At 35.1% G+C, this 13341-nt stretch overlaps 1 protein-coding gene across 1 annotated transcript; it reads right to left on the bottom strand.

The window, feature by feature from the left end:
* Nucleotides 1-7808: 7808 nt before the first annotated feature.
* Nucleotides 7809-9633, bottom strand: LOC140883619 (stemmadenine O-acetyltransferase-like). The gene is made up of 2 exons (XM_073290164.1): nt 8846-9633; nt 7809-8617 (listed from the first exon to the last, which is right to left on the bottom strand). Exons 1-2 carry the CDS (start codon nt 9541-9543, stop codon nt 7981-7983), a joined length of 1335 nt encoding a protein of 444 aa, XP_073146265.1. The 5' UTR covers nt 9544-9633; the 3' UTR covers nt 7809-7980.
* Nucleotides 9634-13341: the final 3708 nt, after the last annotated feature.

Below are 13341 nucleotides of genomic sequence, written 5' to 3'. Positions count from 1 at the left end.
GGATTGAAAATTTATATTCACACCAAGTCCTGTAATTAAAATAATCTTAACTTTATTTAGAAAATCAAAGTTTAAAATTTAATAAACTAAAATAAAATAAAATAAAGAATCCAGAATTTGAGGGATGGCTTTGGGTACACGATCTGAGACGGGTTCTAGATGCAAGATATCACTCGTTGAGTTGTGATTCGATTATCCCTTGTCGTTTGCTCCCACATCTCAAATCCGTGTCCCATGCCTACTTGAATGCGTAGTTGTGTGTGGTTCTCTTGTTTGGGTGCCCCTTCTTCTCCTCTCGATTCTCTCCAAAATGTGCGGCTATTTGTGCCGCTCTCCCTCGTTGTGTGCGTGTGTTCTCCCCTTTTATTTCTCCTCGAAGCCCGTCAAATAAAGCCCAAACAAGCGAGTCTTTTAAATTTCCAAAATTCTGCACTTTCTATCTCGCAGCAGCAGTGCTCGAGCGCCTATTTCGGGCACTGGGGCGCTGCTCGGCATAAAAAACTCTCGGAAATAAAATGTCGGGCGCTGGAGCGCCAGTTTTATGGCGCTGGGGCGCTTGAGCTTGTCTCCAATGCGCAGCATTATTGCAAAAATCATATCCAAAGTTATAGCCGTCAGATCGAGTTGAAATTTTGACAGCATCTTGAAAACATCCTAAACTTTAATTTTAACAGTGAAGATCGGATTTGAATGTTTCTAGAATCCCTTGTAATTTTCTGAACTTTGCTGTCTATAATTCGTCTTTCCGCTTCTTTTTGTTACTTTTCTTCAAATCCTAGCAACTCACAAAAACAACAACAAATACGCATAATATCTACTCGATACATCACAAAAGTTAAGTCAAATCATATATAAATTAAGTGCATAAAATGCACTTATCATATCACTATCAAGTGATCCATATAAGTAATATGTAACAACATCCATATATAAGACGCATTTTCAAATTTTCAGACACCGTCAAACTAATCAAATACCAAAACGTAATTGCATTCATAACGAGAGAATACATTCCTTCATAATCAATTTTAGGTCTTTGAGAAAAACCTTGTGTGTAGGACTGGGTGCATCCCGCCGATTGCTCTCACCACTGGGGCCCACATACACTCATGGCCTCCCCACTCCTGGCAGTGGGTTTCATGCCCTCCCCATACTCGAACCTTGTACCTCCAGGATAAGTACCAAGATTCCTCAAGTCTGGTACCACTTGAGGAATCTTGGTACTTATCTTGGAGGTACAAAGTTTGAGTCTGGGGAGGACATGAAACTCACTGCCAGGAGTGGGGAGTCCATGAGTGGACGCGGGTCCCCGTTGTAAGAGCAAGCCATGGGACGCATCCGGTATTTACATTGTGCAACAATTCGAGCTATATATCTTACTATTTCATTTTTCTCATTTCGCATTCAAACAAAAACCCATTTGTATCCAACATGTTTTACACCTTCAGGTGTAAGTACTATAGGTCCAAAAACGTTACGTTTATTTTGCGAATCCAACTCAACCTGGATGACTTCTTTCCATTTTATCCAGTCCTGCCGATTTTTACATTCACCAAAAAATTTTGGTTCATGATCATCCTTCTCATTTATGATGTCACATGCCACATTTAAGAAAATATCTCATCAATTTCATCTACATATTTTTGGTTCCATATTTTTCCATTATTAATATAATTGATAGAGATTTCATGATTCTTCTCAGTTTGTGGTTCTGACAGAAAATATTCATCATCATGTGTTTTTGCTAGAACAAAATTTTTTTATTTTGTGATCATCGTGTTTCTCTATGCATTTTCTTTTCCGAAGATTTTTATCCTTGGAACCGACTTGCCTTCCACGCTTCAAGCATTTTATGACATCATGAGTGTCTTCAATTTGTTTCTTTGGAATTTCAATTTGAGCAGGGGAATTTATAGCAGGTATATATGATTTTGTTACCCCCTTTGTGTCTGCAAATGCATCTGGTATTTGATTTGATATTCTTTGAAAGTATACAATTTGTTGTACGTACATCTTTTTCACATTGTTTGGTTCTTGGATCCAAATGTAACAATGATGGTACATACCATGTAATTTCTTTTTTGATGTGTTTTTTTTCTCCCCCTAACATTGGGAAGATTTTTCATTAAATGAAAATCAGCAAAACGTGCTGTAAACACATCACTAGTCTGAGGCTCAATGTAGTAGCCCGGTTCCATTTTACAAGATTAATTGATTTTAAACAAGTTAGAAAATGACATATAATTTTAAAAGTATCAAAAAATGTTTAAAGAGTCCTTATTTGGTGAAAATAAGTGGAAAATCAGATTCGGAACGTCCGAAAATGGTAAGGTAGGTCCCGGGGGTCCAAAAATGAGTTCGGAAGGACCAAAACAGTTCGGAGCATACGGACCAGTTCGGACCCCTTCGAACCAGTTCGGGCCGTCCGAACTCCCGCCAGATTGAGGTGTCAAAAATGCACTCTACACGTGGAAATCATGCCCGGTTCGGAGCCTCCGAACCCAGGCCTATAAAAAGAGGGTCCGAGGCTCTCAATTTGAATGTCAAATTTCCTCTCCTCTCCCGATAATGACTCTATTTTAAGGGCTTCGGGACTCTTTCTTTAAGAGTTGGAGTAGGAAATAGTATTTTTATAGCGGACAGTGTCCGCAGTAGCAGCCAGACGGCGGTGTTCTGGCGTGGCGTCCAAGGGTCATAGCTAGGCTATGCCCAGGCTCTAGGGCATGTGACATCAGCAGGCTGACGTCGGACGAAGGTATGGCTTTGGTTCCCTATAGTAAATAGGCAGTATGCTATAGTTTAATTAAGGATTTTAGAGCCTAGTAGGTGATGTTTTGCATGCTAGGTAATGCATGGTTATTTATGTTGTAGTGTTGCATGGTAGGCTTGAACATAGATGGGAGCTTCTAGGATCTGCCTTAGTAAGGTACGTAAGTATTATTCAAAATATCCAGATTGAGTATGCATTTATTATGTGTTTGCATGAATTATGTGATTGCATGTTTTATATGCCTTTATATACAGCATGTCACGACTGTATGTTGCATACATGAGCATATTGAGCTTGTATCCTTGGGATATCCAGTATTGGGATATTTACCTTGTCAGTTGATGGTTGGACACATAGACTCGTGTCAGGTCACCAATATTAGTTGGACACATGAGCTCGTGTTAGGTCACTGATATTTGGTTGGACACGTGGACTTGTGTTAGGTCACCATCAGGGCATCTAGGTATGTCTGTCACCTCCTGTAGCGATAGCTCAGCGTGGTACATACCAATGCCCAAGTTATTATCTATCAGATATTCTTGACCTCGTGTCTTGATACCCAGTTCATTTGCATTCATGCACATATAATATAGTATACTCATACCCAGTTCGGACCCTCCGAACCAGTTCGGGCCATTCGAACTCCCGCCAGATTGAGGTGTCAAAAATGCACTCTACACGTGGAAATCATGCCCGGTTCGGAGCCTCCGAACCCAGGCCTATAAAAAGGGGGTCCGAGGCTCTCAATTTGAATGTCAAATTTCCTCTCCTCTCCCGATAATGACTCTATTTTAAGGGCTTCGGGACTCTTTCTTTAAGAGTTGGAGTAGGAAATAGTATTTTTATAGCGGACAGTATCCGCAGTAGCAGCCAGGAGGCGGTGTTCTGGCGTGGCGTCTAAGGGTCATAGCTAGGCTATGCCCAGGCTCTGGGGCATGTGACATCAGCGGGCTGACGTCGGACGAAGGTATGGCTTTGGTTCCCTATAGTAAATAGGCAGTATGCTATAGTTTAATTAAGGATTTTAGAGCCTAGTAGGTGATGTTTGGCATGCTAGGTAATGCATGGTTATTTATGTTGTAGTGTTGCATGGTAGGCTTGAACTTAGATGGGAGCTTCTAGGATCTGCCTTAGTAAGGTACGGAAGTATTATTCGAGATATCCAGATTGAGTATGCATGTATTATGTGTTTGCATGAATTATGTGATTGCATGTTTTATATGCCTTTATATACAGCATGTCACGACTGTATGTTGCATACATGAGCATATTGAGCTTGTATTCTTGGGATATCCAGTATTGGGATATTTACCTTGTCAGTTGATGGTTGGACACATAGGCTCGTGTCAGGTCACCAATATTAGTTGGACACATGAGCTCGTGTCAGGACACTGATATTTGGTTGGACACGTGGACTTGTGTTAGGTCACCATCAGGGCATCTAGGTATGTCTGTCACCTCCTGTAGCGATAGCTCAGCGTGGTACATACCAATGCCCAAGTTATTATCTATCAGATATTCTTGACCTCGTGTCTTGATACCCAGTTCATTTGCATTCATGCACATATAATAGAGTATACTCATACTCTCGTACTGAGCATGTTAGACTCACTTCCGATTATTTTCTGTTGGCTGGATGCCCTATTCCATGGGGCAGATGCAGGTAGTTCTCCCGGAGATAGGGAGGTTAGGTGCTGACCAAGGCTGGATAGTGGGGTTGACCACTAGGTTTTTCTTACCTGGTATTTGACTTACTTTAATTCCGCAGTTACTCTGATTAAGATTATTTTATTGATTAATTGCATGCTTAAGTTCTGATTAGTAGGTGATCACGGCGCGGGTCACTACACTCAAGATATCGAATGATTGATGGACTATCATAACCGATATAAATACCGATATTCATTTGAAGACCCTTTTTTTTTTTTATCATTGAGGCGGTGCAATAGACACATATACCATACATCCAAAAATTCTCAAATGAGAAATGTCTGGTTCTTTACCAAATGCAAGTTGCAATGGGGAGTATTTTTTATATGCACTTGGTCTGATGCGAATTAATGCAGCATCATGTAAAATTGCATGTCCCCATATAGAAATATGGAGTTTTGTTTTCATAATCATTGGTTTAGCAATCAGTTGTAAACGTTTAATCAATGATTCAGCTAATCCATTTTGTGTATGTACATGAGCAACAGGATGTCAACAGTGATTCCCGTTGACATAATATAATTATTGAAAGTCTGGGAAGTAAATTCTCCAGCATTATCATATCTTATTTTCTTGATTGTATAATCGGAAAATTGATTCCGCAATTTTATTATTTGAGTCATTAATTTTGCAAATGCCACATTACGAGTTGATAATAAGCAACGCTGTGACCATCTGCTAGATGCATCGATCAATACCATAAAGTATTGAAATGGTGCACATTGTGGATGAATTGGCCCACAAATATCACCCTGAATACGTTCAAGAAACATAGGTGATTCAATTTGGATCTTAGCTAGTGATGGTCTTATAATAAATTTTCCAAGAGAACATGTTTTACATTGAAACTTATTATTCTAAAAGATTTTCTGGTCTTTCAGCGGATGACCATGTGTATTTTTTATAATTCTTTGCATCATTATTGAACCAAAATATCTTAATCGATCATGCCAATTGGTTAATATTGATGAATTATCAACAACCATGTTTGATTCAATTGGACTTATATTGCGTATAATGCAATCCAGTAGGGAGTTGGTAGCTTTTCAACCACATATTTTTTTCTTGATTTATATGTGGTAAGACACATATATTTCTGATTTTCTTCAGCTATTGTCTCAGTATCATACCCATGAGAATATATGTCATTAAAAATTAACAAATTTCTTTTCGATTTTGATGAATATAAAGCATCATTTATCAGAAATTTTGTACCATGCATTAGGTAACAAAAAATGCGCTTTAACACAAACTTCAATCAAGTCTACATGATCTGATATTGTATTCACAATTTTTTTTGTTGATTTTAGTTCCAAGAAATATATTTTTATCTTGGAGAATAGTGTGCGTCGTACTACTATCAAGTATGCAAACTTCAATGAGATTATTTCCTTGTTTAGCTTTGTTCATAGAATTTTCTATATCGAACTTCAAAAAAATATGCAGTAAAAAAAAAATTAATGACAATACATATGCAAAATATAACATATTTCATAATTATATGATAAAACAATAACACACGAATACATGAAAAATAGAATATCTTACATTCCTGTTCCACCAATAAATCATTTAGAAAATCCGAGGCATCCAAATGAGTTGAATCACTCAAGATGTCATTTTTTTCAGCGAAATTGGTCTCTTTTTCTTTTTTCTTTGATTCTTTATAGAGCTTATAAAGGTGCTCAAGGGCTGGGCAAATACGAAATCAATTTCCTGGAGTGCCGCATCTAAAACAAGAACTTTCAAACCGTTTTGAGTGATTTTTATTAACACTCGTGTTCTCATGGTGCCTTTTTGGTGGGTGGTTCGTGATGCCCTTTTGAGATGAGTTATAGAAGTAACTATCTCGATTGTTTTTAAAACCACGGCCGCGATCACGACCGCGATCATTTCTACGTCCACGTCCACGTCCACGTCCTTGACCTCGACCATGATCAAAATCTTATCTATGACTTTGATTTTGGTTTCCAAATTTTAATTCATTTTTGCTTACAACATTTACTTCTGGAAATTCCGTTGATCCAGTGGGTCGGGTCTGATGATTTCTCATTAGTAATTCGTTGTTATGTTTCGCCACGAAAAGACATGCGATGAGTTCAGAATATCTCAAAAATCCATGCACTCTGTATTGTTGTTGTAGAATTATATTTGATGCGTGAAAATTGGAAAATGTTTTCTCAAGCATTTTCATTTCAGTAACCTCATGTCCACAAAATTTTAATTGTGAGACTATTCGATACATCGCAGAGTTATAATCACTGACTTTTTTAAAGTCTTGGAATCTTAACGTATTCCATTCATCATGGGCGGTCGGAAGTATAACTTCCCTTATATGCTCAAATTCTGTGAGATACTCACATTTCAATCTTTCATCAAGATGTCTACGTAAGAAAATCATAACCTTTGATTTTTTTTGTGAAGATGATATATTATTTTCTTTGATAGTATCATTTAGATCCAATGACTCAAGATGCATTTCTACATCGAGAGTTCATTGCATATAATTTTTTTCCCGTGATATCGAGCGCAACGAATTCAAGCTTTGCCAAATTTGATATGGTGGATTTAGAAAAATAACAATGCATTTTATTAGTTAATTTCCATAATTATGACAATACAAAATAATGGAAAACGATGAGTACAAACATGTTTAAAAATAGAAAAAAAATGTGTGGTGGATAATCACCGATAAATACAAGACTCGTGAGTATGATAATTATAATAGTTATAAAAAAAATATCCATGAAAATGTCATCTTCTTCTTCTTCGAAAAATCGAGAAGAAATAATTTTTGAGAGAAATAGTAAGTTTCATGATGTGATTGAAATGTGTTTGAGTTGTCATATTTATAGGGCAAAAGTTAGTCGTTTTATTATCGTTTATGACCGTTGCTATATATACACAATAAAAATATATATGCAGTAATATATAGTATAATCATATCAAGTTATTATAATGTGGTGTCATAGACATCTTTTTATATAATAAAATGAAATTATACAAATATATAGTTAGTATATATACACAATAAAAATATATAAGCAGCAATATGTAATTCACATAACGTTATTATAATGAGGTGTCATAGACTTGTTGAATATTTTTGCCTTTTCCTTGTGTTTTGGAGCTTTTGGAAATTATAGAGAACTTTCAAGCGATCGTGCTGATAATGTGTTGTAAAAAGTAAAAATTTATGGTAAAAAAATAAAAATTTTAAAGAGCTCGAAATAATATGTATGTTATTTAGTCCGAACAATTTATCGATACTGTTCGCGAAGTTCAGGTCACAGTAGTAATCTTTGTCTATTTCTTGCGCCTGCATGCATGTATCCAATACTTGGCAATATTCCGCATTAGCTCACCAACTTTGACCTTTATACGTACGTTCAAATAAACACGTATACACTTGAAATCTACACCGAAAAACATAAAATAAATTCACGCTCACTCTGATCAGTATACATGATTAAAATTCTGAACTCCCAACATTTTCGGTGTCACCCACCTGCAGTTTTAACAGAAAGAAAATCTTTCAACTCGAAATCTTCTTCAAACTTTTCCATGTCTTGTTTCGTCATACAAATCCAGGCCTCAATCCCTTCACCCGACGGGGTATCAAGAAAAGTCACAATATTCTTATATGTCAAGCTAGCCGATCCAACCAAAACTGGCTTGCCCCACCCAAAATCAGCTTCATACAGTGGAAACCTGCACAAGCTAGTGAAGTTAAGTGTTACCAGCTCATTTTTATAGCATTGTGTGGCTCGTTTTTTGAGGAAGTTCAAGTACTGTTCACCCTCCCTTAGCTTTTCTATGTACTCTCCATTCACGCCTCTGATGGATTCGCGTATTTGCTGCACAAGCTGGCGGCCAGCTGCTTGGTCGGAGTCAGAGCCTTCCATGTTGGGTGTGGCTATAGTGAAGCAGCATATGTTTCCAAAATAGTACTCTGACAAGGGTGGATCCATCCGAGTCCGCAGGTTAACAGCATGGAGCACGGTGAACATCTTGTTTGGGTCGGGTAATTTAAGTTCTTTTGCTACAATGAAACGACTCCATATGAAGGCTGAGAGGGCCTCAACCCTCGTGGGCCGCCGCGGCTTTGTGAACACATTGTCGGTAGTGTCGGCATACCTGTCATATTATTTCATGTTTTCATCAGAATTAATTATCATGAAAGGTGTCTCAAAATCCTCTTGTTATATAAATATATATATATATAGTTTTACTATTCTGTCCACCTATCATGCCCACCAATGATGTGACACTATTCTATTTGACCTGGACATGATGATGGGCATGATAGTAAAACTCATATATATATATATATCCAAAATAAAATTGTACGTACGTACTGCATACCTATCTCGGAGAATGGAAATCTTGGAAGCGGGGAATGTAAAAATCTTACAAACCAACTCTTCCTGCAGCATCATTCCTCGCCTGTACATTGCAACGTCTTGTCTGGCTGGAAAGATGACAGCTGCAGACTCAAATATTGGGCGTGGCATGTCATCATACTCGTTCCGTGCAGCCGCTGCCCAGGCGTTTGCGAACATAAAGAATGACAAAGCATCTGCTATTCTATGATTGATCAGCAATCCAACTGCCATTCCATGGCATCTAAAGAAGGTAACCTGGACAGCCATGACAATATGATATTCTCTAGCATCCCACAATTGATATGCATGAAACTTGTTTAGTTCCCTAGGAACAGGACTTTTAATCACTTCCGAAAGCTTGCAGTTTGCTATAGCTTCAATAAATGGTACACCTTGGTCGTTGCAGAATACATGCAGCTCATCATCTTTTACACGACCCGACATGGGGTAAAACGTCGTGAGGACCTGGGATAAAGACGACTTCAATGCCTTGGATCTCTCAGCATTCGAAATTTTGCCGTCTTTTGCGTAAAAATAAACGAGTGGCATGAAAGTAGACGGGGATAACTGATCAAGAAACGAAAGCGGGTACATGCATAAGGATTCTGGCGTTGGAGCAGAGGGTTTGATGGTTTCATTGGAGATCACTTCAATTTCAATTGACTCCATGTATAACATATATATATAATTAATTATTATCTACGCATGCATGATCCTTTAATTTAATTACTCAAAAGGTCTCATGCATGTGAGTATTTATAGATAAAGGTTTGAATTATGCATGCATGTGAACACTAGCTAGGCTTCCATTTTCTTTCTATAATATATAAGTAATAACCGTGTTGAATATTATTAGATAGTGATAGGTCAATTATCGATATTCGATCCGGAAATTTGCTTAGTAAAGTATTGTTGGTTGATTCACCAGTCAATTTGTTCGGAATAATGGGCTAATTAATTAATTGAAAAAGTACACACCGTTTTCTTTCTTTTTCTTCATATATCCTCTCTAAATCGAGAACTAATTTCTTTCTTGCATGTGATAACCATACTAAATCAATCGAATGGCAATTTTTACAACAATATATATATATATAATTAAAACTTTCGTTTGGCTAACATTGAATTCACTCATATATAATACATATTTTTTTAAAATATAATATTAAATTAATGATATACTGAATTTTGTCCTTATCTTAATTTAAAGTAGTACTGATGATCGATATATGCTATCTCAATGTCAATCTAGAGAATTGAAGGCTTTGGAAGATGTTGAATTTTGGCAGTCCACGCACCACATAAAATAATTTAAATATTATTTTAAACCAAAATGTCCACCTAAACTGATTGAGATGGGACTTGATTTTAGCAATTTAAACTAATCACACAAAAAATTCATTTTAATTTTTTGAAACAGATATCTAATCGACTTGGCTTATAAAAAAATATATATGATTTTGCACTTGATATATAAATCGGATTAACGCATCTCACAAAGAGTCATCATCTTAATTAAATTATGGGTTTGGTCGATGCTGACATATCCAACAGCCCATCTTTTGATGCAAGAGTGATGATCATGTGAACATCTCGCTTGCATCAAACCTGGGCCGTTGGAATTTTGAATACACCATTTGGCACTACCCCAATGGGGTAGCATGGATAAGTCCTAAATTAAGACAAAAACTCTTATGAGAGACGGTCTCACGAGTCAATTTTAATTTGCGAGACAAGTTTTTTATTTTGGTCACCTGTTAAAAAATATTATTTTTTAGACAAAAACTTCTATGATACGGTCTCAAGCAGTGTTTTTAAAACCTGTTGAACAGGTCAAGAACAGGAAAACCGGTTGAACCGGTTTTTCGATTTTTTTTAAATTTTTTTTCAAAATTTTAATTTTTTTTATTTTTAAAACTTTAAATTTAATATTTTTTATAATTATATGATTATTTTTAATTCATAGAAAATATTATTTTAATAATAATAGATTTTTTAATTAAATAATTTATAACTATTATTTAAATAATTTATAACTATATATAATTTAAATAATTTTCACAGGGGGTGTGGATGCAATTAGCCCATATATATATATATTTGTCTACTTATATGTATTTTTGAATTTTTAAAATTCAAAACATATTATTTATTATATTATATTATATAAATGGTTTTCCGGTTCGACCATCCGGTTAAAAGTACAGTTCGACCGGTTGGACCGTTTTTTAACTAGACCGATTCGATCACCGGTCCGGTTATGAAAACATTGGTATCAAGGGTCATTTTTTGAGACGAATTTCTTATAAGGATTATCCATTAAAAAGTATTACATTTTATGCCAAAATTATTACTTATTATTATAAATATGTGTAGGGTTGACTCGTCTCATGGATGAGACCGTCTCACAGCAGTGTTACTCTATTTTTTATTTAAAAAAATATTATTTTTTATTATAAATATGGGTTAAATTGACCCGTCTCACGGATCGAGACGCAAGATACATACTCATAAATTAAATATATCTATCGATCGTGTTCATATTTTTATCTTCTTCTATTTATTCTTCTCAAAGTAAACGGCCTTGTCTTCTTTTGAGCGCCCCAATGTCCTCATTCGATGCAAATTAAACAAAGTCCGCTTGGATGATGATAATTTCACACACTAATTTCAAAGCTAGTTTGGGTTGACTAATTAGATTCAATAAGACACCGTTGTACCCATGAATTGAATGATAAAACATTTTTAATATGTTTATAGTAATGAGAGAAATACAATTTGTATCTTGTTATTTGCAATTTTTTTCACTTTTGGTTTTGTTAATGGTTAATTTGTATTTGTATGTAGTAGTCCTCTAACCTGCATTTTGTTTTTCATTTTTTGTCCTATTATGGCGAATTGTTTTCATTTATAGTCTTGTAACTTGTATATTTTTTCATTTTTTCCATTTAACTTGTATATTATTTTTATTTTTTATCTTTTTTTTTAATTGGAGTCTATCGCGTTTGTAGGTCAACTTGACTAAAATAAACAAAAACTAAAAGTTAATAATATATATTAGAAGCAAAATTTAAAAACATAGTAAACCAAAATCCAAAAAATTGGATAAGTTCGTGGACTAAAAACATTATTTCTCTGGCTAGAAATTTAAATTTATAAGTGCACCAAAACCAAAGTTTGATGAGTTAATTAACTAAAATCAAAATTGAGACACGCAATCAAATATGTGGTTAGATTGTTTAAGATATATATCTGAAATAAAAATTTAATAATTTATCAAATTATATATTAACCTACTTAGTGAACCATTTTTTTAAGGACAATTAGTGAACATTTTCTATTTCACGTGAAAGTTGAAAAAATGGCATTCGTGCATGAAACGTGTTTGTAGTTTGCATTTTACGTGCATTAAATAAGAGCGACATGCATGCAACCATAAAGTTTTTTTAAGGGTAAATACTACATGTACACATTGAATTACATATTGGGTTACACACTGCAAATGAAATTAAAAAATTATCCCTCACATTATTTGAAAAAACTCTTTCCAAAATACATTAAGGATATTTATGTAATTTCAAGTGCAACATGTAACCCAACGTATAACCCTCCGTATACATTTAGCATCACTCTTTTTCAAATTTGTTTCTTTCAAATTCAAACGTAAATTAATATCTATAAATTAATAGTAGGATAAATGAGAGTCGATACATCTCCACCCACATTTTAAGACTGAATATATCCATTTATAAGTTGTTCAAATTTGTTTCGTTTTCAAATTATTCAAACGTAGAAAAGGGTTTTAAAAAAATAAATAAAATTAATTCACCTTCAATTCTTTCAAATCTATGATAGGATCATTGAAATTAAGGAGCCCATCTTTCATTATATTTCTTGCTCCATATCTTCATCAAGAGTGAGTGGTCATTGCTTCAAAGGAAGGTTTGATGAAATCTCTCCTTTTCAATATTCTTTACAACGAGAGAAAAAAGAAATTGTTGGTAGAAAAGATCTAATAAACAATGAAGTAAAGGTGATCTGCAAAATCTTTGTACAAAGACAGAATAAAAATTCTATGTAAATATGTGTGAGGATGCAATGCCAATGCACCATATTTATGCTCGATATATATGATTTTGCACTTGATATATAAATCGGATTAACGCATCTCACAAAGAGTCATCATCTTAATTAAATTATGGGTTTGGTCGATGCTGACATATCAAACAGCCCATCTTTTGATGCAAGAGTGATGATCATGTGAACATCTCGCTTGCATCAAACCTGGGCCGTTGATATTTTGAATACACCATTGGGCACTACCCCAATGGGGTAGCATGGATAAGTCCTAAATTAAGACAAAAACTCTTATGAGAGACGATCTCACGAGTTAATTTTAATTTGTGAGACAAGTTTTTTATTTTGGTCACCTGTTAAAAAATATTATTTTTTAGACAAAAACTCCTATAGACGGTC

Source organism: Henckelia pumila, chromosome 2, assembly GCF_033568475.1.
Source record: "Henckelia pumila isolate YLH828 chromosome 2, ASM3356847v2, whole genome shotgun sequence".
NCBI classification, from domain to species: Eukaryota; Viridiplantae; Streptophyta; class Magnoliopsida; order Lamiales; family Gesneriaceae; genus Henckelia; species Henckelia pumila.
This window is presented reverse-complemented; position numbering and strand designations above follow the sequence as displayed.